This window comes from Symphodus melops (genome assembly GCF_947650265.1).
Source record: "Symphodus melops genome assembly, chromosome: 23".
In the NCBI taxonomy this organism is placed as follows: domain Eukaryota; kingdom Metazoa; phylum Chordata; class Actinopteri; order Labriformes; family Labridae; genus Symphodus; species Symphodus melops.
Genome location: NC_136713.1, coordinates 12,918,069 through 12,943,120, shown reverse-complemented (window position 1 = coordinate 12,943,120; position 25,052 = coordinate 12,918,069). Strand labels below are relative to the sequence as shown.

Here is a 25,052-nt window from a genome sequence, read left to right as displayed (position 1 = left end):
CGTGCGGCACTCGACACACAAACACTCAGTCATTCTGTGTTCATTTATGTGCAATGTGAATCTACGCGCTAACTAAATAGCGCTAACATTAGCATGCTAACACAACAATGCAGGCCACAGTGGACAATTTTGTCCTTAATCGTGGTGTGATCTAAAACATAACCCTTTCGCATTAACATTAGTGTAGGGGGGTTGGAGGTGTGTCTTTGCAGGAGAGCGGAAGCTTTTGTGGAGGTTTGTTTTGGTTTCACGCTAGGGTGCAAGAGCGCCGCCTACTGGATAGAAAAGTCCCAGATTCTTCTTTTAATGGAAGCAGTTTTAGCTGGACTTGTAGAGAGCTACTTGGACCTAAAAACAGCAACTTCAAATTTGAATAAATACCCTGATACTGATAATCATCTTTAATTCATGAATGCATCGCCAGTGTGTGTGTCACGTTGTGTGGGTTTATGTATTTGCATAGGATATGACAGTGTAGCACTTCTCACCTTCACAATGCTCAGACATGCACAAACACATCAAAGTACAGTATGGGGAGATAGAGATAGCTCAACTCCATTCTTCACTGCAGGCGAAGCAAACATCCATCGAGCAAGGTCACTGAACCTTACACAACGCCGAAAATCGACAGAGCCGAACGCTTAAACCGCCTCCCCCCCACTCCTCATGTAAACACACGGTCGCCTCCGCCAAACACACACACACCCTCACACTTTCACCTGGAAATGGAAAATGTGCAAAAATCCAATCTTCATGGTCGGTCGCGCCTTGCTCGACGGAAAGTGGCGAGAAAATAAACGTTCCTTTTGATTCCCCGCGCTATTGGAACATTTTAATGACCCAACGTAATAACAGGGCGTGTGAATCATTTCCACCGTGTCTACTACTGATCAATCATCACAATGCGGCGCAGCAGCCAGGTGTGCTCTGAGAGTGTGTAATGAGTTTCTCTACTTACGAAACGCTTCATAGTTTCCAAATTGGGTTGTGTGATTTGATCTGATTTCAGTGAAGTAATGAATTAAGCAGAACGCGTTTTCACTGGTGGTAGCGAGAGCCAGCCTCCGACACGTCGGGGATTATGCGCGGCGAGGTGAGGATTATTGTGATCTACTTCCTGCCTGGATGATTTCACAGCCTGTGTTCGTGCTAAAGGCCTATATAAGACGACACCCGTGAAACAGCTGTAATAATACAAATTACAGCTGTTAGCCTGCGTCTCCCGTAGGGCAACAACTGTGTAACCATGGCAACTTGAAAGTAAATCTGGAGGAGGATATTCAGCCTCTAAAGCAAATTGTGCATGAAAATGAAGCATCTGTATGCAACAGTTGTTCGAGGAGGGTGTTGTTTCGTGTCACTGGTGAATTAGAATAGAAATTCAGCTTTGCATAAAAACAGAAGCGTGGAGTCTGTTCCCTCAGCATGCACTAAAGCAATGTAGTAACACAGGCTCTCTTCTTATCGATTAGGCTATTGGGTACACTATGGGATCTTCAGTTTCTTCTTCCCTCAGATCCGGTGCCTCATCTGCCTCTTCCAGAGTTGCAGAGGAGCATTGCTCTGGTTCCGTGACCTTGATCTCCATTTCCCAGACAGGCTGTCCTTAACATGGAGCGTCCTTGGAGAAAGCCTCCACACTAGAAGGATTGGTTAAAGTTGCAGCATGTTCCAATGAGGTCATGGTTGGCAAGTAGTAATTCAGACCTGTCCACATTTTTCTGAAACGCTGCAGCTTCACTTCAACATCTCATACATGACCAATACAGAAAGCAAAATTCCAGCTGAAGCAGAAGGATCGGTGAGAGCACAGACGGTCGGGCTTTAAAGAATCTAAGAGGGATTACGGGAAAGGTGGCGTGTGTTTATTTGTCAGACAGACAGACACACAGACGGTGAGGGGAGAACGTAAAGGTTAGCCAGGAATGAAGCTGACAGGGAGTCTAAGAGAGAGAGAGAGAGGCACACCAAACGAGACGGGTTTGAGTGGCGGTGAATATCAGGCGGCCAGTTCAAGTTGGGACTTCTTCAAAACACAGCATTTCTCTGTGGTTCAATCACAAACTGGAAAGTTAGACACCTTTTTATTTCACTGAATTAGCTTGTGTTAAAAAGTGATTTCGTACCTTTGATGGAATTTTTGTAAATCTGTACTTTTTATTTTTATGCTTTATTTTTGTGTATATTCTTCAAATCTTTCTACCGGTGATTTACAGATTGGCTCAGAGACATTTTTTTCCTCCAATTTTCTGTATAATAATAATAATAAATTTTATTTGTAAAGCACTTTTAATTTTTTAAAAGCATGAAAGAGTAGTTAAAAAAAAACACAAAAAATCTAAAAAAACGAAGTTAAGAGAAGGCTTGTATGTCCAGCACATGTTGAAAAATTGACACTAAAGATGACCTTAACCTTAAAATCAAATCATGACAAAATTCTATATAATACAGTACTGAGATCAAATGTATTAAAGCTGCAAGGCTTCAACTTTGCCTTCACTTCACTGCAGGTTTCTTTATGACTTTTACCCAACAGTCATTTCTGGAATAAAAATATAGAACTTCATTAAGTCTCTGCATCATGATGATCTTTTAAAATCGAGTTTTTCTGAGATGTCGTAGGTCTGTCCACTGGAAATGGATGTTTTGGCCACTGGCACCTCACATAGTTCATTAAACCTGCACTGATGATGCACTGGGTTCCAACAAACAAAAACTGAGATTTTGCATCGCAGTGATTGCCTGAGCCACCTCCGCCTGATGGGTAACTGTTAGGGTTCGCGGTAACGTGATGTGTGGAAAAGGAGCTTAACGCCTGTGCGCTTGGATGAGGCTTTTTGTGAATGGAGACTGGCGGCTTTGAAGAGCGTTATAATGGCTTTTTCTTGTTTGAAAAAAAACCCAAAACATCTCTGATATGCAGTCTAAGACATAATCTTGAATCATCTTGAATCAATCTTGAACATCTTGAATCCTTTCCCTGGAAGTTATTTTGGAGCCATTAAAACTAGACTTGTAGCCACAAGGCAAAACTGATATAGTTGACTGATTTTAGAACTTGTTGTATTGTGTCAGTCTTATAAAAATGCCCAATCAGGTACATTTGACAAGCTGTGTTTTAAAGGAGTACCGAGAAGAAGTGCAGGTTAGAGAAAAACCAGAGGTGGAGGACGTTTTGCAACTGAGGCAGTGAGCTGCCGGTTGGCGGTCAGCTGCTGTCTGCTGGACTTACTGACGCTGCTGCACACAGACAGGCAGTACTCCTCTGAGTCAAAGTTATTCCTGTTTCCCCCGCAGCCGCCGTAGATAAACTGAGCACAGCGGCCCTCCTGGCGGTCAAAGTACCAGCGGGGCAGCATGGCCCGGCATGGACCTGTCTCTGCGTTGGCCCAGCACACATCTTGGAGAACACATACACACACACACTGGTCATGAATCTCAAAGCAAAAAAAACTGCTGCTTTAGCTTGTTTTTCCTCCGGCTTTGTGGAGGAAGTCGCCTCAAAATAGGACACTTACCCTTATTGTGATAGATCAGATAGATAAGTTGTGTAAAGACAGCAGAGTTTCAGCATTAATAGTGCAACTTTGATTTTTTTTTTAAGAGCAATTTTACACCACAATGGAGACACGAATCTGGAACAACCCATCCTGGTCGTAATGGAACGTGGCTAATGAAAGCTCGGAGATGATCAATGGGCTCAATAAGAAAAATGACAGCAGGAAATTAATGCATGAAGAACGAGATGTCCAACTGTGTTTAGCAAAGCAGAGAAAACCGATAAACACGTGTTTTTGTGTGGCGCTTCTCGGCTTGTTCAACATTTATCTTAATGTGAAGGAGCCTGTCATCTGATCTGATGAACATTTGTTTCTTCAAGAGGGACTTTCATTTAAAACTCAAACCCCCTGGCGGGGGAAGAAAACCCAACTCACCCCTGACAACCTCCTCCACAGACTCGGTGGTGGTTGTGGTGGTGGTGGTCGTCATGGCGACGTTGGTTGTGGACTCGTCAGTGTAGATGTCGAGCTCGGCCCTGATGTCATCATCTCCCCCTTCCTCCTCCTCCTCTTCCTCCTCTTCTTCTTCCACCGCCTCCTCGTCTTCCTCGCCGTCTCCGTCACGGTCGCTATCCAGTACGTCGTCCTCCTCCTCTTCTTCCTCGTCGTCTTCCTCGGCCGGCACGGCCTCCTCCACTTCTTCTTCCACCTCCTCCTCCTGGTTGTCCTCCTCTACCACAGATGGCCTGGTTTCCTCTTGCTGCTCTGCTGGCTCAGGCTCGCGCACCATACTGTGAGAGGAAGATGAATGGAGAGGAAAGGGGGGGGGATGAAAGTAAAAAAGGGAAAAGATGAGGACATATGGAGAGAAATCAAGGGAGGGAAATGGGGATGAGGAAACGAGGAGAATGAATGGGAAGGACGGACGGACTGAGATATTAAATCATAACGCTGCAGTTTGCTTGCGAGGCTTGAAACGTCATCCTCACAGCCATGTTGTGTTACTCTTTAACCTCCGCTTGTGTGCCTGTGTGTGTACCTGTTGTCAGAGTAGTCAGTCTCCGCTCCGCCCCACCACACGTCGGAATCATCAGCGTCCTGCTCGGCACTGTCGGCGTCGCGCTCGGCCTCGGCGGGACAGCAAACAAACTCGACTCCTCGGAAGCGGTCAATGCCGCACGGCAACAGCATCCCGTAGTCGTGCAGGTTCATGGTGCGGTCCCCGCAGGACTGTAAGGACACAGGCGAGAGAACACATCAGAGGCTGCTCCTGTTTCGACGACATCAGCGTTTCCTTTACGCGTGTGTATGTGGTGCATACCTCCTTGGCGACAGTGTGCCAGTGCAGGTGGCTTTCACACTGGTCCATGCGCTCCTGGTGCAGGAACTTGCACTTGTCAGGAACAAGAAGGGCGTCGCTGACGAATTCACCCACTGAAACAAAACAACAACAAAAAAACGTTTTTTATCTATCATACACAAAGAGCACTGATCGCGGAGTTTTAACGTCGGATGACAAACCCTTCGTCTCCGTGTTTTCTTAGGGATCTACTCTCTCCAAGGGGAGTTTCAGATTACATAATTTACATATTAAGCAATACTCCAGTTCTGTTGGGCAGTGGGCCCATCAGAGACTAAACCTTCATAGAGGCAAATAAGGTGAACAAACACATCTGGAATGACCTACACAAACAACAGTGGACATCATGTTCCTCACACCTTCACACCGCCTGGGATGCTCTGTACCTCCTGCAGACTCATACCCATTTTTGACATTTTCAAATAGTCCCCTGTGCTCAAAATGAAACATCTGTGCTGTGGTCAAAATATAACATGAATCAAGCAGCAGAGGAGGTTTGTCACCCTGCAGAAACCAGCTCTCTCTGAACGCTCCGTTTTGGTGTGCGTCTCTTTAAATGTAATGACCCCGCCCCCTGAGTTTTCCTTGTAGACATCACTCCTCTGCAGTGAGAATAAAAATGGTGGACTTGTGCAAACGTGGAGGTGGAGTCCATTGAAGGAGATACCAGGGGAGGGGGAGGAGATTTTCTTACCAGAATCCAACTTGTGATGTCACAAATTGTTAAAAATTTGAAACCGAGCATTTTTGTGTGGTAAGACAAAGGACTGGAGGAATTTATTTAACATATTGTGGGTTGATAGACACTCAGGTTAAGCAAACAAATGTTCTAAAACACTGTAAAAGTGTTTAATATATCCCCCCATAACATGGGTCCCCTTTAAAGCTCCTGTTGTGTGGGTTGTTTTAAGTCTGGCGCCCCCTGTGGACATATTGGTATGTCTTATCTCTTCACATACTGTCCTGTACGCATTTTGAAAAATGAAACCTATGCACAAGTTCAATGCAGTTCGAGTGTCCACTTGAGGCTGGCTCCAAATACCAAAGAATCCCCATCAGAGCCCATGATCAAACGCTGACCCACCCCAAAAACTTTACTGAGGGGAGCCAAACCATTACATTATACTGAGGCTAAAAGTTGAATCATTTGACTAAAATAAGAGGCGTGGTTGAGATGACTTACAGCTGGGTGCACTGCAGCTATTTGCCAAGACGCTAAAGGCCCGTCTCTGCCCATTTCCTTTTGGACTTCAAAAGAGTCATTATTTCCAATATGGCCGCCGCCGTCTGAAGGCTTCATAAGCCCTTTTAAAGGAATGAAAGGGTCAGGTCCATGTGTCATACAATTTGGGCTTTTCTGATTAAAAAAAACATATCCTGCCGTTTTTAAAGCATTCTCCCTTGTAATGAATCTGGCTGTTAATCGTCTTGTCTGACATCAACCCCATAGTGGTGGTTAAAGGCTTAATGACAAAAAAACATGAGTATAATGAGCATGAGCTGTGATGGCCTTGTTTGCTTTAATAGATCATAAACTGGATTACTTTCCAGTCTCTTAAAGCCCAGGTAAAAACTCCTCTAACAGGAGCATTCATCACGGGGAGTGATTGGACTTACCCAGGCAGCGGTAGGGCACCACGATGTGCATGTGGCTGCGACACTGCTTGCGTCCCTTCTTGCACCAGTTCTGGATGCTGACTGGCTGGTTGGCCTCCACTACGTTGGTGATCTGGAGCTCAGGGTACACCTACAAACACATCAGAAGGCATTGTATTGGCGTGGTTTAACAACAAAGCTGACCCCCCCCCTGTACCCCGCATCTCTTTGTCGGACATGCATTTGCACTTATTCCTTGATATTTTTTTACCAATTTTTGCCCGTGCTACTCTTCTTCTTCTATTGTGGGAAATGGTAAAGCACAAGCTTTAAACTACAGGCCATTTGCCCCATTGACACACATTCAGACAGTGGTGGGCCGAGGCTTATCAGGTTCTTTTTTTAATACACATTTGCCGAATGATGGCACAGCCTCTGGGAACAATTTAGGGCTCAGTGTTTTTCCTAAGGACATAAGAACAGGCGGAATTAAGGAGCCAGAGAACAAACTGCAGATCTTTTAATTAGTGGATGACCTGCTTCGCCTCCTGAGAAACTGCCGCCACTCCTTTCTCTTCTTTTTAGAAAAACATTTTAAAACGCTGGTGACTTTCAGAGTTCTTATTTAAACTATTTCACAGGTATCTAAAACCTGCACAGTAATAGCAATGAGAATTCATATGGATCCTGGCCGTTTATTTTAAGGGAATCATTGGTCGGCTATGTTTCTTCTTCTATGAGAAAAGATGGCTATTAGATAAAACTGCTAGTCTCCACCATCCACTATCTATACTGCTTTTTGGGGCTGGGGGGATCCCAGCTGCCATTCGTTGAGAGGCGGGGTTACAGTCTGAACTGTTCATCAATCACAGAGCCAAGCAGCCACACTTTCAGACCAAATGAGCATGTCTGGACTTTGGGAAGAAGCTGCAGTACTCTGAGGGATGCAAGGGGAGAACATTTAACAAATGTAAACTTTTTTTTTTAAATCCTTGCCACGTGGATAGAACCACCAACAACCAGGGTTTAGTAGTCTGTGTTTGTGGCATCACCTATAAAATCGCTTTTAAAATGTGCTAGCCTCAGAAATAAAAAAAATAAAAAAAACATTTTGTGGACACAGATTGAGTTGATTTTGGCGCCCCCTGTGGAAAAACCGGTACATTTTAATCATGCTGATCTTATCCTGTGCATGCACAAGTCGCGTTTATTTATCCTCACCTCCGCTGTCTGAATCAGCTGTGATCTTGTGATGTGAATAAAAAAACAATTAAAAAAATGCAATCTGCTCTTTTGACACCTTTCCTGTGGCAGTGTGAACAAGCGTCACAAATGAATATAAAGAAAGAATCCGTTGTTTTCTCTGACGTTTTTTTTTTTTTTTGCTTTTGTAAATCATATGAAGGCATCAGTATTAATTCCAGTCTGTTTCTGAAGCTGTTAAAATCTCTCCACTGGTGCTTTAATTTCCATATCTGCTCTGTTACTTTAACAATTGTCTCATGTTTCCAGGCTTGCACGTCTGCAGCCTTCCCTGATGCTTTCTCTCAGCTGTGTTTACCTCCATGTTCCTCTCAGGACATCTGCCTCTGCTTCATATTCTCAGTCAACGTTCCAAATTCATCTTCTCCTCTCATTCTGTCTCACGACACCTCCTCTCATGTTTTCTCGGCCTTTAACGCTGATAATAATAACTCCATGACCTTCTCGGGTTTACTCGTCGGGCGTCAGACTTAGCAAAAGTTGATTCTTCAAATCAGCTTTGGGTAGAAAAAAAAAAAAAGCCTTCAATTTCTCTGCTTTCCTTTTGATATTTGAGTTCAATAATGTTTAAAGCTGCAACCTAAGAAGGGCTGTTTGTTATCAGCCAGTCTGTAACAATGGGAAGATGAACTTATCTCCCTTTCGGTCTGTCTTGCAGGCTTTTTCGAGAAATCTCATTATGCATCACCTCCTCTTATCAGACAACTTGTCTTTGCACAGTGCACTTATGCAGCGATAGCCTACAGTGCACTGCTTGAATATTCCCCAAAGTAATGCTCTCTTATGTTTGGAGGAGAGACTGCAGTAACTCCAGCCATAGGACAGAGTGGTTTAATGTGTTGTTCTGCATTCGGGTTGGTTAGCTTACACTCCCTAATTATAAGCCATGCAGAGCTTTCAAAGTAAAGTCACATGGACTTAAGCAGCTTGTTGGCATCATGTCATCCTGCCAAATTGGGGATTTTGGGGGGGAACAAAAACAAATCTGTTGCAGACTCACCCACTCACTTTCCTGAGCTCTTTGCTCTCAAAAACAGCAACAACAAACACCTTAGCCTGGTGCTACTTTGTGCAGTTTTCAGTCATATTCAGACAACTTTTGACACATCCTAAATCTACATAATGGCCTCACTAAAAAAAAGAAAAAACGAGAACTTTGTGTTAATTCTAAGAAATGTGAAATAATTGCTTCTTCTAAAGTCCCTTAAAGTGTTGCAAGAAAGTAGTTCCACTGCTACCTGCTCCATCACAATTATTTGCTCTGTTCGAGTTGGCTTAACAGCTCAACTGTAAATTACCCAACCCCGAGAAAATTTCAGCTAAAATGTCGCAACCAAAAAGATTTATCACCCGGGCTTATTGCTCACTTGCAACAAAACAAGCAGTGGGTAATTACAATTTAAGTATTCCATATTTCATCGCTTATGTGGCCAAATGGGAAACATTTTTGGGGTTTGGCAGGGACTGAAAATGATGATTACAAATGGCTGATGAGGAAATAACTTCACCTGCTACCAGAATTACTATTTTGCAACATTTACCTGACACTGAATGTCTGTTTCCCAATAACGTGATTAAAAGCAGAATACACAGATTTGCAAGACATTGAAACAGCATATTTTAAAGGGACTTAGATAAAGAACCAGGTCAATAATATGCGTCTCTAGTCTGTCTACAAACCCCCCAATCATGAAAAGAGTCCATCCTCTCCATCTTCTGCCTGCTCCACTTTTCAGAAAAGGTGTGCTCAAACAGGCCGTTTGGAGATTTTCCCTTCATGACATCACAAAGGGCAGTAGCCCCTCCCCCAGGTGGGTGACACTCCCACAGCTAGGTGTTTGTTCTGCCCTCTGAGTCTGCCTTCTCACCGTAAACAATAGGACATGGAGCCAGAAAGCACCGAGTACACAAGAGCCCTTCCAGAGAGGGGGCGTGGTCAGACACAGCTCATTTACATATTTAAAGCTACAGACACAGAAACAGCCTGTTCTGAGCAGGGCTGAAACGGAGGGGTTTATTGCATGATTAGTCCCGCTGCTCTGTGTTCACATTAGTTACATTGTTCCGTATCAAAGTATGTGTAATGTACACAGTCCAACACAGCAAGTGGCGGTATATGCACATAGTTGGCTTGTAAATCCCCTAAAAAAGAAGACAGAAGATGAAGCTACCATGGCAACCACTCACATCCTCATCCACTTCCTTTATTTGAGGACGGTTCCACAGACCCTACTTGAGTACACATAAATCATGACCGAGGCCACGTCCTCAAGCAGACGGGGGACGTTTTTGTTCATACTGATCAAATGAGCCGGACTTTGGGGTCAACCGTACTTGGATCCACTCCTAAGTCCCTAATGTGAAACCACGCTCACATTGTACCTGACGTGTTTTAAATTCAGGGTTGTAGTGAGCTTTAGGATTTATTGCAAGACTCACAATTAGGGTCTACATAAGCGTTATATATTTAGCATCATCATACAGCATCAGATTTCATTGACTCAGCAGATGGATAAACTCCTTTCAAAGAGTAAGGTCCTCTACCTGCTCTTGTAAAGTGTCTCGAGATAAGACAGACAGACAGACAGACAGACAGACAGACAGACAGACAGACAGACAGACAGACAGACAGACAGACAGACAGACAGACAGACAGACAGACAGACAGACAGACAGACAGACAGACAGACAGACAGACAGACAGACAGACAGACAGACAGACAGACAGACAGACAGACAGACACATTACCTCCTGGCAGTACTGCAGGATGCCCTCCTTGGTGCCGATGCAGCTCTTGGTGCCCGAGGGATCGGGCTCCCATTTGCCGCTCTGCACATTGATGTGCATGTTGAGTTTATCGCAGAACATGGCCACTTGGGGCTCGGCCAACAGACCCATAGAAACATCTGTAGGTACCTAAGGGTTGGGGGAGACAGACAGAGAGAGAGAGAGGGTGAAAACATTTAATGAGATATACCGCTTACTTTAAACTCTGCGAACCCTTGTGCTGGAAAAATGTGAGACGGATGCAATTAAATTTTATTACTTGGACAGATAGAGGGAGGGGCGCTGCGAGAGGAGAGGAGATAAGCTTGTGAGATGAAAAGTAAGATGAGGTGAGCTGCTTTAAGATTAGAGGAGCTGGGGAGAGATGAGGAGAGGAGGAGAAGAATAATAGAAGGAAATCCAAAGATTTGATGTTAGCAAAAGTAGGGTAGGAATTATTATTTTTCTCTCTCTCTCTCTCTCTCTCTCTCTCTCTCGGTTTCATTAAAGCCTCTGGAAATTTTGATTAACAGTAAAAAATGCAAATGTGATATCGAGTTCAGGGTCTCATTAAGCTTCCACAAAAGTCTGAGTGAAAATACACCCATCGAAAAAAACGTCGCTTTGCTGCTCGGGCCGTTTCTCCGAAATCAGAGGAGGAAGTAGAACAAGAAAGTTATCTCTTTCAATTCATCACTGAAAAATGACTCAACAGATGTTCTGCTCCCAATAAAACGCAAACAACGAAACGCTGATACACGTGAGCTGAAGGCTGTGGTTCCTGTGTTTTCTTCTGAAGACGTAAATGTAAAGATTTCTATGTAAGGGGGCGCTGGTGGCACATTGGCCTCCCCATGCAACGAGGCTATGGTTCTGGGTTCGAATCCGGCCTGTGGCTCCCCTCCCACACGTCTGTCACCTCTCTCTAAAGGCTCAAAATGCCCAAAATGTTTTATTTTTTTAAAATATTATTTCGCAAAAGAAAAATTACTCAGGATTTTACAATTACAATTTCTGTTTACAATTTTCTTTTAAGCATTTTTCCCACCCCCCACCCATATAGGCATAGACCAACAAAAAAAACCAACAATACAATAAAAAAAATATAATAAATAAATTAAAGAAAATAAATTAAAAAAAAAAAAACCTTAAAAAAAAAAAAACTATTGTTGGGTAACGTGGCTAAATGCTTCGACGCCCACTAACCCAAGAAAAGTAATCAACAGCTTGAAGTCGTTTGAAAAGCAGGCGAAATCAGACAGCTACAGTCGCACCCAAAGACGCCCGCCGTCGCCGGGGGCAGAGGGGGCGTCGGCAGTATCGTACCTTTGCACGATAACACATCAAGCTTTTAACCCTTCGATTCATTTGTGCCGTTCGCTGTCGCCAAGCTTGTTTCGGCTTCGTTTGTGTCCCTATGATTTGCCGCCCGTGGCCTCTGTTCATATCAAAAGCTTCTGCTGGCGGATAGAAATTTGCGCGAAAGCAATAAAGCACATCAGATCAATAGCTTCAGAGAAGATCATCGCCTGAAACAACAGACCTGCAGCAATCAAACACACCCACTGTTGTCTATAATGTTCATGCACAAGCAAGCACACACACCCACTCAACCACCTTGCGCAATAGATTTCACAGAGCGAGTGTGCATGTGTGTGTCCGTGCAGTCTATCCAGGCCTGAATAATGTTTATATAACCCTGTGTTGATTCATTTCTCCCTGTTCGTGCAGCACAGAAGCAGCTTGGCTGGAGGCAAGGGGAGTGTGTGTGTGTGTGTGTGACTTAGCAAACATGAATGTATTAATTTTTGTGTTAATTTAAGCTCCTGTGTGTTGCCTCTCTCTCTCTCTCCGTGTGCGTCTGTGTGCATGAGGAGGTTTTGTGCTGAAGTTCCCTCAGGAAGGAGAGGTGGTGCAGACAAACAGCTGAATGTCTGCATTGTACTGGCAAATGAGCTCGAACAAAATGGGAGGGAATAAGGGAGGCGGGGGCACGGGGAGGGAGAAGAGGGACTGTTGCCATTGTGTTCTCCATAATCTTGTTAATGGTTTGAAGGCCCTGGCAGGCAAACAAATGTTGTTTTGTGAGATGGATCGCATATTTTTTCCTCCAGACTTGATTCTTTCCAAGCAGCCGGAGGGGGCATGAAGCGCTCTTCCACTGAGAATAGCTTGCGGGGGGCGGCATCAACTTAGATGAATCTGAAGCTGAAGAGTTTGATTTTTAGAAATCGATTTAGCATCTATTGAATGAAAAAAAACGATCAGCTTTAATATATACCGTTTAGTACATGGTGACTCTTTTTTTTTTTTGATAGACTTGGCAGGAGAGGAAACCTTCTGGAGCTTTCAGTTCCTCTTCTATTTCAGAACAAAACGCTTGCCAGGTATGCATACATGAGCTGAATGCAATGACATCAACACCTGCACAATGGGACGCAATCCAATATGAGCAGCACTAAAGCTGTACACTGTTATGTGACTGCTTATACTGAGAGCGCCGTTGATGTTCTGTAAGGGTTGTACTTCGAGGGGTTTCGGAACTTTTTCCAGTATTGCTCGGTAAATATTGTGAATTAATGTGGAGGCAGCTAAATGTGTGAAGTACAGGAGTAGGAACACATTTTCCAGAAGGGACAATCATTTAATAAAAAGTATCGTATTATATGCGTAACATATTGTTACGTGTCATGTCACATCGTAACGTATATTATTTTAATGTCTGTATTCCCTTAAATGAAAGCTTCACCGACGTAGGCACACGTGATGATTTTATAGATGTGTTTGTGCAGTTTCTTTTTTTAAATAGAAAGTACAAACAGAAATCAGGGTCAAAGTCCTTGACGGTCAATTAAGATTTATCAGTTTATAACACACTTATCAGTATGAGGTCGTTGAATGTTCAGCTTCTTTTTCTCCACCTTCTGCTCTCCATTATTGAAATCATTTTATTACGGGTTTTATGCGCGAGCTTGCTTGTTTTTCCACCAGGCTATTTATCAGGGACCAAGTCCATGCAGTTGAGCCACAGATTTGGTTTTGGGAGATGATCTACAGACTTGTAAACTGATAAATGATAAATCAATATATGGTCAGATTGGATGGTTAATTAAGCCCCGTTTCCACACAGCAGTCCGGTACAGTTTGGTTTGATTAAGCCTGATCCCGTTTGCATTTCCACAGCCAGCCGTGCCCTATTTGGTAGACGGTGTGTAAACCGGATGACGATAGCCGCTATGTAAATAGCGTCATATGATAGCAGCTAACTGCTAACTAATAAATTCAACAAAGGAGAAAAACGCTACACAAACAAAACCAAAGCTGGAAGACATCAAGCGGTTCATCTCCTCTGTGACTCTTTATTACAAGAACTCAACCCAGCTTTGTTTCAGAGAAGGTTGTGTGCGGCGAGGACAAATACACACGTGTGTTACAGTCAATGGTTTAAACACGGCGGAGTTTTGTTTGCCGAAGTCACACGGGAAGTGACTACAGTGTTTAGCTCCACCTTTTCAGGTCGGCTTGATATTCTTGGCACCCCAATGGAAGGGTCCCAAAAAGTGGGACGGTACGGATCGGTTATTTGGGAATCTTTCCCGGGATTAGTCTATGGAAACGCCGCAAAATGCACGCTGTACCGAGACAAACCGAGCCGGAGCGCTTGGTGGAAACGGGGCTTCAGTAACTTGATGAGTTGAATAAAGGGGGAGGTTCTGCTTATGGTTCAGATTGTTGTTGTTTATCTACTACCATTTAACAAAACTGCCAAAGTCAAGGTCAATAATTGGAAACACTGTTATGATGCTAAAAGGTTAGCGTGGAGTCGTGATACGAAGCTTGCTATGACAGCTAAAAAACATACACTTCGATGTGTTGAAAAGGCAACTTAATACATTATTAGTGTGTGTTACAACCATGGAGTCCAAAGTCATTTGCCTGTGATTTGCTGCTGCTGAGCCCTGCGGATGAACTGTGGCTACAAGCTCTGCTTACTGCAGTCAAATGTGTGTAAAAACAGCACAGGTCAGGTGACACTTTCACGCTCCCCGCGTCCGACATGTTGAGCCGAGAGCGTTCGTAGCACAGAGAATGGGTAAACCCCCCCCCCCCACACAATCAGTCAAAGTGGCCACTCGCCCAGCCAAGACCTCCTTAGATCAAACACATGGCTACGTAGCACTGGTGGCCATCAGTCTTGACACTGGACCATCTGCCCCCTCACAGGGTTATTTAAGGGGTTTCCTAAAAGTCACCTGCGAGCGTGCAGCTAAAATAAAAACGCCATAGCTGTTTATTAATGGGAAAACATAAAGCAACGTGGGCGCAAAAAAGTTCCAAACAAATCTTTAAAAAGTCGTCAACGCGTGTGCTATCTTTTAATTAGCGGACATTCTGGGCGCTACGTTTCATTTTGACCTTATCGGCCCGCCCCTGTCGCTTAATGAAAGAGATAAACCAGCTTCCTCCCTGCTTCAGGCATGGGTAGGCAAATCTGTGCCCACTGCTCGCTGACATTCAAATTCTTTGTGTCATCTTCTTTTGGCTGGCAAATGATATCCTCGTTCACCGCGCTCTCTTCCTGCCTCTATCCCGACCACTTTGTCTGCTGCCGGAGAAGGAGGAGGAGAAGGGGGGGGGGGGGGGGGGAGGGATAGGCCAAGGCTTTGCTCCGAGCTTATAAATCAGAGTCCTATGATGATGGCGAAGGCAGGAGCCGGGGAGAGAAAGTGAGGAGGAGGAACAATAACCACAATGGCAGAGATTGGAGAACAGATGAATTGGACAATAAGCCTTGGGGGCTCAGGCAGAAGGTCAAGCACTCGGTAAAACAGAAAGGATGTGAGGATGGAGGGTTAGGGACCGAGAGAGGCCGGCTGGAGGAAATCACAAAAAAAGGGATGGGAAATTCAGGGGTGGGGGAGAGGTGGTTTACAGAAAAAAAAAAAAAAAAAAAAAAAAAAAAAAGAATGGCTGCATCATTTGACACTCACGCTGCACCTCCCATCTTTGTCTAAAAACATCTGTTTTTGTTAGTCTTTACTTAAATAAATTCTGATAAAAGCAGATATTGATCCATACAAATATGACGCTCATGATCACATCAGCATGCTAGGCTCGCCGAACTAACGGTGAGACACGTCAGCAGCCGAGTGTCGGACAGAATGAGCAGTGTATCAGCAGCTTTCCTGCCTCACTTCCTCTCCGTCTTTATCCGATCTTAGCTCTGGTTGTGCCAGTACACCAGCCGGTCTTTCCTGCAGGGAGGGGAGGGAGCAGTAATCTGGGCAGCGAGGATTAAGACAGCAGCCTGGTCAGGAGAAATATCCTCCTTTGGTCTCAATCTGGCATGATGGCCATCACGGCAGCGACGGGGAATAAGCCAGAGGGAAGGCAGGCGGATGTTATACGAGATCCAACTCCAGATGAGAGTCCAATTTAAGTCAGCAGAAACCACCGGTCACATACTGCTTGGCGTGCTAATTCTCCCCCCTTAATAGAATTTACAAGTGATGCAACTGAAGCAGTCATCCATCAAGAATGTCTTCCAGTTTCTGGCTGCTTTTATTAATCACACTTTATCTGATGAAATACAGCCATAGTTAGACAAAAATGAGAGCAACCGACCTGAACGTCGCAGCTGAGGAAGCAACAAATTCCACAGGAAGGATTTATAGGAGGCTAAAAAAAAAAAAAAAAATCGGGACTGTTTTCAGAGCAAAGTCAAGTCAGCCATGGAGGAAGGTGCAGATAATGGGTATTTTCATCCGTACTTGTTTTCCTTCATAAGTTACAAGTTTGATGCATTTAGGAATCGCAACGGAAGATTATTTCAGCGAGCAGCTGAATCAATCAGTTATGGAAGCTATTTTTTATTTTTTTTATTTTGCCAAAGACAGACTGACATTGGTCTCTTGACATTTTGGAAATAAATACAACTAAGATACCACTGCGCATCTCTCTGCAAAGCCACCAAAACCCATCGACCAAAACAGTCATTTTGATTGGGAAATCAAGGCCGATCAGACGCCGATGTCTGTAGAGCCTGACCGATAATCAACAAGCAGATAATATCGGCCGATATCAGTTCATCAAGTGACTACCAGTACTGGCTACTTTTAGCTCCCTAACGATACAAACATTTCCTCTCATGTTTGACGAAACAAGTCAGTTTGTCAAACAGGTGATTTCATGTTCCCAATGACAAACGTCTTCTCTGAATTAGTGGTTAGCGATACAAGATGGCCTCATTAAATGGATTTGACACAACAAATAAACATCGGCCACTGACACTGGATCATGCAACGTAATTTGCCGATGTCTGTCAACAGGGCCGATATCAGCAGATACCGGCGTTGAACAGATGCATCCCTTGTTATTTTACGTACAGCAAACAGATGTAGCTGAAATTCCCAATCCTGCACGAACTGGCCATTACATACCTTTTAAGTAACAACATGACCCGGACATGATAACAGGATGTGTGTAAAACCAGCAACTGCCTTGTTTTGTAATGTTTGAGTGTGGGGGCTTAAAATGAGAGCAAAGTGACCTTAACAAAAAAAACGGTTTCAATATTTGGAGATCTTTTCCAATGACAGAGAGCTGAGGAGAAAAAAAATTAAACGGACATCCTTTGCACATCTCAGCACACTTTCCCCTGAAATACTTTTGGACCCTGTTATTTACTCAAAAAATCATGATAAAAAGGACTTTTAAAGTGACTGCAGTCAGCCTTTAAGCCACCACACATCCTCGTTATGCAGTACATGTCCGAGATGATAAAGCTCGGCACGTGATGCTGGTTTATGAAGCATTCGTGATCCATTCAATCGTTTAAGGAGGAAATGAAATTCACTTTACCCTGAGGGAGACTAAAAAAAGACAGGACAGCACACCAGGAACTCACAAAGCAACAGACCAACAATAATCTAATAAATGTACCGGATCAATATACAAGTTTGTTTTACAGAGCGATTTAAAGTCAGATTATTATACTTCAATTTGTTAGAGTGGTTTGCTACCCCAAGAAGTGTGTGTGCGTATGTGTGTGTGCATGCGTGTTTTTGATTGCTCCTGGATTCAAAATCACAGTCCCTATCACTGGCAGGTGACCCATTTCCACAGCTGGAGCCGACGACCCAAATCACGTCCAGGCGAACATCTGACACGTGCAACGAGATCACTGCATCATCATCATCATCATCATCATCATCATCACGAAAAATGTCAGACCAGTCCTGTCATCATGTCTTTTGGGTTTTTTTCAGATCCAATCACTTTGCTTCAGCAGAAAAATCAAATCAAGTTGGATGATGATGACGTCGGTTGCGATGATGAATATCGGCTGATATTAGCGTACCAAGCAACAGTCAGTATCGGCTAGTTTATCGCAGACATATGCCGATACTATTAGCTTCACCAGTCAATAGAGTTTCATTTGAGTTTTACTGGATTACACTAGCAGTTCTCTTTCACCAGCAGAGGGCGCTATGTGGATTACAACTAGTATAGTCTGGTATAGTAATGACATATTTTTGTAGGCCAATCAGAAAAAATGGCGCCGGTGGTTCCTACGAAAAATCGGCTATGGGATTTATGCATTGTAATTTGGATCCGTGTCAAACACACGTTTCTGATGCGTTGCTGCTTTGTTCAGCGGGATAATCTTTACAGATGAACATCATTTATATGAAGTTTGAAGAGTTAACGCAGCCCAGAGAAGTAAAAAGCTAACGTTATGCGCTCGCGAACTACACCGCGGTCGGTTTGTAATGACGTCACGACCGTTAGGCTTCATCGATCTAATCAGCGGATTTGACAAGCTAGCTAAACGTTAGCTTAATAAGTTGTTTATTAACCTAATATTTGCAAGAACACTGAAAAACATGACTAGAGGCTGTAAGGAGGATTAGGGAGAGAGTTCCCGGCGTGATGACGTGTAATGTCTGCAACAACCACTGTAGTTTCAGTTAGCTACTAGTTAGCAACCGCCGTTTAAAGTTCGCATAAAAACTTTAAAATTCACAAGTGGGGGTCTTAGCTAGCATAGTTTAGCTCGTCTAACAAATCGTCAACATCTCTAAAAATTATGTTAACCACAGACCTTATTTCAGGCGTCTAACCCCAAACCATTTCAAAATCCCCATTGACTTTTAGAGTTAGGAACCCATGGCGCTAAAATGCTAACTCACTTCCTGGTTTTAGGACTCTAAACTATACCAGTCTATTACCACCCTCCAGATTGTCGAGCGGTGAGGCACGTACATGTGACAGTAACTTTCCAGTAGAGTCAATATCGGTATATGATTTTTTCCCTTCCCAAAATGGACATCGGTATCGGCCCTAAAAAACACGATATCGGTCGAGCCCGAGCAAAATCATATCCGCTGACTGGGATGAAGCAATTTTGCCGTTTCCCAGATGCGTTACCAAAGTTGTAGAATTTTTTACAGACTTCTCTCCTGTTTCACTCGTTTGTCTTCGGGAGAAAAAAAAACGAGGGGGGAAACTTCATTATCATTCATCTTTGCAGCTGCAGGGTCCTCCATGTGTGTGGGGCCTAATAACTCTTCTTCCCCTGTATGGAAATGGCCTAACCATTCCCATCTCAAAGTCAACGTAGTGAAGACACTTGCATAAATTGTACGGAAATGCGCGAACGAACCGCTTACGTCTGGTGCGCTGGCAGATGTGATCAGCAGCACTAAAACGCTGAGCGAGAAGAAGAAAAAAAAAAGGCAGGAAAAGGTTTATTAGCCGTGAAATGTAAATTGAGGCCTGTCAGAAGAAAAATGATCACACGCTTACAAATAAGTACAGAGGGACTCAGAAAAACACACACAATCTTTGAAGTGTCCCCATGGGCGCTGGTCCTGCGGTGCCATTAATTGTATGGTCTTATCTGAGGGGCCCAGACCCACCGAGGGGAGTTTGGGTGAAGGTGGCAGAGTGGGAGGGAAAGGGGGCAGGGGGGGGGACGTCTTAGATTAGCTCTCATCCCAGGGGGGGGAGGACTCCCTGGAGAGCAGGACGTGCCACCGGAGTCACACACACACACAAACACACTCTCTCTTGGGTACACATCTATAGCTGATGTCTTTGGCTTCATCCAGCCAACAAGACAAGTGCTCATTGTCCAGGCAGGGACGTGATGTACCACAGCCGAGATAGTGTCAGATGTAACAATGTCACGGATACACAATCGCTGTATTCAAGAGGAAGAAAAAGTATCTCCTGCATACACGCGAGAAGAGGACACCTCACTAGTTTCCAGAGGAGAAGTTTGGTGACATTTTCCATCGGACAAAAAACGTTGCCTTCTACGATGCCGGCTGTCCATATTAGACCTCGGCGCAGTGAGACACAGGACGTTACGAGAACGCCGGGAAACTTGACGTCAAGGAGCGAAACTGTAGAACACGGCCAATCCCCTTCAGCTCTTTCAAGGACACGCCCACCAGGAAGAGCGCTCGAAACGGTGCTGTCGATTGGAGGAAAAGGGGGATGGGTGGGGGATGAGCCGACTCCAGCATGAGATCAATAAGGACATCTACGGCACATATTGGGGGAATGCCGGATTTTTAAATCCACGGAAATTGCGCACAAGCTCCTTTCGTTTGCGGCAGCTTTTCATTCAAAATAAGACTGAAGTGGTGATGTGAGAATGATAGTTGGTATCTTTTAAAACACGCCGGGGTCAAAAAGTATAGAGCTTTTTGACACCCTGCGGAGGTCGTTACACGTGTCATGACTGAGACGACACGTTACGGGATCAAATAAAGCGTCGCTGCTTTCCTCTGAGTGAGCGATCAATCGGTGGCGTTCAGAAAAACGGAGCACACAAGCGCGGGGTTGTTTACAAGATGCATCGCTGTGGGAATCTGTCTGCTTGAGCTGTGGAGGATGTGTGACGGCTGATAAGATAAGGCTGGCGAGGTGACAGGAATACACACACACACACACGAATCACCATAGCAAGCTGGCCCTGCTGTTTTAGACTTTTCGATCATCTCTGACTGGACTACAAGTGCCTTGTAACACTATCCCACTCTCTGTGTGTGTGTGTGTGTGTGTGTGTGTGTGTGTGTGTGTGTGTGTGTGTGTGTGTGTGTGTGTGTGTGTGTGTGTGTGTGTGTATTTATATCCTGGCGGGGTCCATGACCTGAGATATCACCCACGCGCATGGGACCATTTTTTCCCGTGGGGACCGATGGCCGGTCCCCAGAGGCACAAGCATTGAAATCAATAGAAAACACCCTGCTGATATGCCTGGTGAAGTTTCTTCTGTTTTTAAAAATGGTCCCCAGGTGGTCAATTTTTCAGAAAGTGTGTGTGCCCTAGTGGATACACACGGGTACTGCAGTCTGTCAGTTTGACGGGTGGGGACCTTTTCCGGACACAAAGTGTGTGTGTGTATAAGTGTGTGTAGGGTATAAATCATATTAAACGGCTAAATTCAAAGTGTGTAAGCGTGTAAATCATATTAAATGGATAAATTCTGAATATGCGTTGAGTCTATGAATTATAAAACACTCAGACTCATCACAAATTATATTTTAACCAACAAAATAACATTTTATAGCTATTTCATGATCATACTAAACACAAGAAAACTGATAATTATATCTGATAATATTAATAATCATGCCCAACTGGGTTGTCTTTAAATTATGGAATGCTGTTAAAACAAATTTCAAAAAAGTATGTAATATTTGAGTTACACAAAAGCTTTTTATTTGTCTTCTTCCCAGTTGTGCTTGAGAGAGCAGATGAGAGAGCAGAGGAACAGGAGAGGAGGAGCAGAGGAACAGCAGAGGAGCAGAGGAACAGTAGAGGAGCAGAGGAACCCTAGAGGAGGAGCAGAGGAACAGGAGAGGAGAAGCAGATGAGGAGCAGAGGAACAGTAGAGGAGCAGAGGAACAGTAGAGGAGGAGCAGAGGAACAGTAGAGGAGCAGAGGAACAGTAGAGGAGGAGCAGAGGAACAGGAGAGGAGCAGAGGAACAGGAGAGGAGCAGAGGAACAGTAGAGGAGCAGAGGAACAGTAGAGGAGGAGCAGAGGAACAGGAGAGGAGGAGCAGAGGAACCCTAGAGGAGGAGCAGAGCAGAGGAGGAGCAGATGAGGAACAGAGGAACAGTAGAGGAGGAGCAGAGGAACAGTAGAGGAGGAGCAGAGGAACAGGAGAGGAGGAGCAGAGGAACAGGAGAGGAGGAGCAGAGGAACAGGAGAGGAGGAGCAGAGGAACAGGAGAGGAGGAGCAGAGGAACAGGAGAGGAGGAGCAAGGGAAAAGAGAGGAAGAGCAAGGGAAAAGGAGAGATTATCTTGTCCCAAGCCCAAGCAAGACAGTCATCTGGCATGATAATAATAATTCTAATAATAATCATCATCATAATAAAACTGAATATTGTATATATGTATATACTTTTGTAATATCGTTTTGCTTTTCTTACCTCAATAAATTCAGGAAGTTTAGTAAATGACAGCAAAACAAGTCCTTTCTTTGGGGGGACTTTATTGATTATGTGCAGTATATGTAACCATTCAATGCTAATACTAAATTCTACGAGGAATACACTATAAAAGGCAACTGTTATGATTGAATCAGATTCAGAGGAACAACAATTTTGAAGAAATTGAAAGGGTAAGTTCAAGCTGTAATGTACAGTATCTATCAGAAATCAATAGAAGTAGCCCAAATGAATGACTCATGCATTCTGAGGAATGGTAAATGGACTTGAGCTTGTATAGCGCTTTTCTAGTCTTCCGACTACTCAAAGCGCTTTTACACCTACCCATCACACCTACCCATTCAACTAAATCATGATTTTCTGCCTTTAGAGCTCATGTGGAGCAGTTATGAGTCTGAAATTGTCATGTGCTTCAACATATTCTGGTGAAATAAAGTTGAAAACTTTTCTTCAAGTGTGTGTAAAGCTGGGGTATAGTGTGTTTTTTCCAAGAAAGGGATTTTTTAGAAATGCATCAACCCTGCAGGCTTGTTTGTCGTGCAGAGTGTTACCAAGATTTAAATTTTCAAGAGAATCGGCGCAGCCGTTTTACTATTATAAGCATTTAAAGGTTGGCGGTTTGGCCTTTGACCTCTGACAGCTCACAGGCTCCTGTTCGGCCCCTGGAACAGTGGGAGACCTGAAATTCGAACCGGCTGACCTCAAAATAAGGCTCTATCGTGTTGTGGTGTAACCGAGTCGATCGGTCAATCACACATGGGTTGGGGTCAGGTAAGGGTTGGTTCTGGCGGGAAAACACCTTATTGACTCTCATTTGAATTTGGTGATGGCTACAAGCACAAAAATTCTGTTGATTGATGTTGGCTATATGGGCAACTACTAATTTTAAATGTGGAGCTTTGCGTGGTTCCAGTCCAAAATGGCGGCAAAAAAGACACATTTTTCAAATTCCAATGTTGACCTTTGCTCTTTTGAAATCAGGAGGCCCCTGAATGAGCTGAGAGCCTGATTTTTGGACTGTGCAATCTCCCTGAATGATCAATTCATAGAGTGGTGGAAGCGAGTCGATAGCTCCGCCCACAAACAAGTTAGCTAACGGGTGATGGAGGCGGGCCCAGCTTGGGATATGTTGTTCCCTGATTAAATCAGAGTCCCTCCTGAAGATTTCACTTGATTTGGACTGATTTTGACGGATTGGCAGGGCCGTAAAGTTGAAAAAAATCTCAATTTTGGCACCTCCGTGTGGCCAGACGAAAAGAGCAAGGGGTGTGAAAACACAACAGGAGGGGCCGCCTGGAGCCCCTGTACAACATATAAAAATTTGGGCCCTCTAGGTGGTCCAGAAAAAAAGTTGCTCTGTTTGGATTCAGAATAAATCAGGGTCTTGGACATGATGGAGCTAACACCATCTGTGATTCTCAATTTGATTCAAGGGTCAAAAATCAAGGAAAAGAGCTACAGTTACAGAATTCCTCACACGTCATCTGGCCCTCACTGGGGTCATGCTCTGAAAATTTCAGACCTCTGGGTGTTAAGGAGCCCGAGCACGGGGCCGTTGAAAGTTGGGTCTTGGACTGCCCCCCCACCTGAAACGAGTCTGGAGCCGTAACTTGGGTTCCGTAGCGGCTAGGGACTTGAAATGTCTACTGCTTCATGGTGGGGCAATGAAGATATACATACACCGAGCTCGGAGCCGTAGGTACTTCCGTTCCCAAACGGGAGCCAAATAGAGTCTTAATTGAAGGAAATCATGATTTTCTGCCATTAGAGCTCATGTGGAGCAGTTACGAGTCTGAAAATGTAGATTCTGCATCTCTGTCGTGTGCTTCAACATATTCTGGTGAAATAAAGTTGAAAACATTTCTCCAAGTGTGTGTAAAGCTGGGGTATAGTGTGTTTTTTCCAAGAAAGGGATTTTTTAGAAATGCATCAACCCTGCAGGCTTGTTTGTCGTGCAGAGTGTTACCAAGATTTAAATTTTCAAGAGAATCGGCGCAGCCGTTTTGCTATTATAAGCATTTAAAGGTTGGCGGTTTGGCCTTTGACCTCTGACAGCTCACAGGCTCCTGTTCGGCCCCTGGAGCAGTGGGAGACCTGAAATTCGAACCGGGTGACCTCCAAATAAGGCTCTATCGTGTTGTGGTGTAACCGAGTCGATCGGTCAATCACACATGGGTTGGGGTCAGGTAAGGGTTGGTTCTGGCGGGAAAACACCTTATTGACTCTCATTTGAATTTGGTGATGGCTACAAGCACAAAAATTCTGTTGATTGATGTTGGCTATATGGGCAACTACTAATTTTAAATGTGGAGCTTTGCGTGGTTCCAGTCCAAAATGGCGGCAAAAAAGACACATTTTTCAAATTCCAATGTTGACCTTTGCTCTTTTGAAATCAGGAGGCCCCTGAATGAGCTGAGAGCCTGATTTTTGGACTGTGCAATCTCCCTGAATGATCAATTCATAGAGTGGTGGAAGCGAGTCGATAGCTCCGCCCACAAACAAGTTAGCTAACGGGTGATGGAGGCGGGCCCAGCTTGGGATATGTTGTTCCCTGATTAAATCAGAGTCCCTCCTGAAGATTTCACTTGATTTGGACTGATTTTGACGGATTGGCAGGGCCGTAAAGTTGAAAAAATCTCAATTTTGGCGCCTCCGTGTGGCCAGACGAAAAGAGCGAGGGGTGTGAAAACACAACAGGAGGGGCCGCCTGGGGCCCCTGTACAACATATAAAAATTTTGGCCCTCTAGGTGGTCCAGAAAAAAAGTTGCTCTGTTTGGATTCAGAATAAATCAGGGTCTTGGACATGATGGAGCTAACACCATCTGTGATTCTCAATTTGATTCAAGGGTCAAAAATCAAGGAAAAGAGCTACAGTTACAGAATTCCTCACACGTCATCTGGCCCTCACTGGGGTCATGCTCTGAAAATTTCAGACCTCTGGGTGTTAAGGAGCCCGAGCACGGGGCCGTTGAAAGTTGGGTCTTGGACTGCCCCCCCACCTGAAACGAGTCTGGAGCCGTAACTTGGGTTCCGTAGCGGCTAGGGACTTGAAATGTCTACTGCTTCATGGTGGGGCAATGAAGATATACATACACCG

General features: G+C 44.3%; 1 protein-coding gene across 2 annotated transcripts in view; it reads right to left on the bottom strand.

The window, feature by feature from the left end:
• The window catches only part of appa (amyloid beta (A4) precursor protein a), a 57,554-nt gene that overhangs the window by 9,614 nt on the left and 22,888 nt on the right, over positions 1-25,052 (bottom strand). Inside the window, exons 2-7 of one of the 2 annotated variants that reach the window (XM_079336640.1) lie at positions 10,469-10,636; positions 6,478-6,607; positions 4,822-4,934; positions 4,540-4,730; positions 3,936-4,291; positions 3,233-3,400 (exon numbers count right to left, since the gene is read on the bottom strand). In XM_079336640.1, coding sequence (XP_079192766.1) covers positions 3,233-3,400; positions 3,936-4,291; positions 4,540-4,730; positions 4,822-4,934; positions 6,478-6,607; positions 10,469-10,636 — 1,126 coding nt within the window. The remainder of the gene's footprint in view (positions 1-3,232; positions 3,401-3,935; positions 4,292-4,539; positions 4,731-4,821; positions 4,935-6,477; positions 6,608-10,468; positions 10,637-25,052) is intronic. The other variant, XM_079336641.1, reaches the window with a different exon arrangement.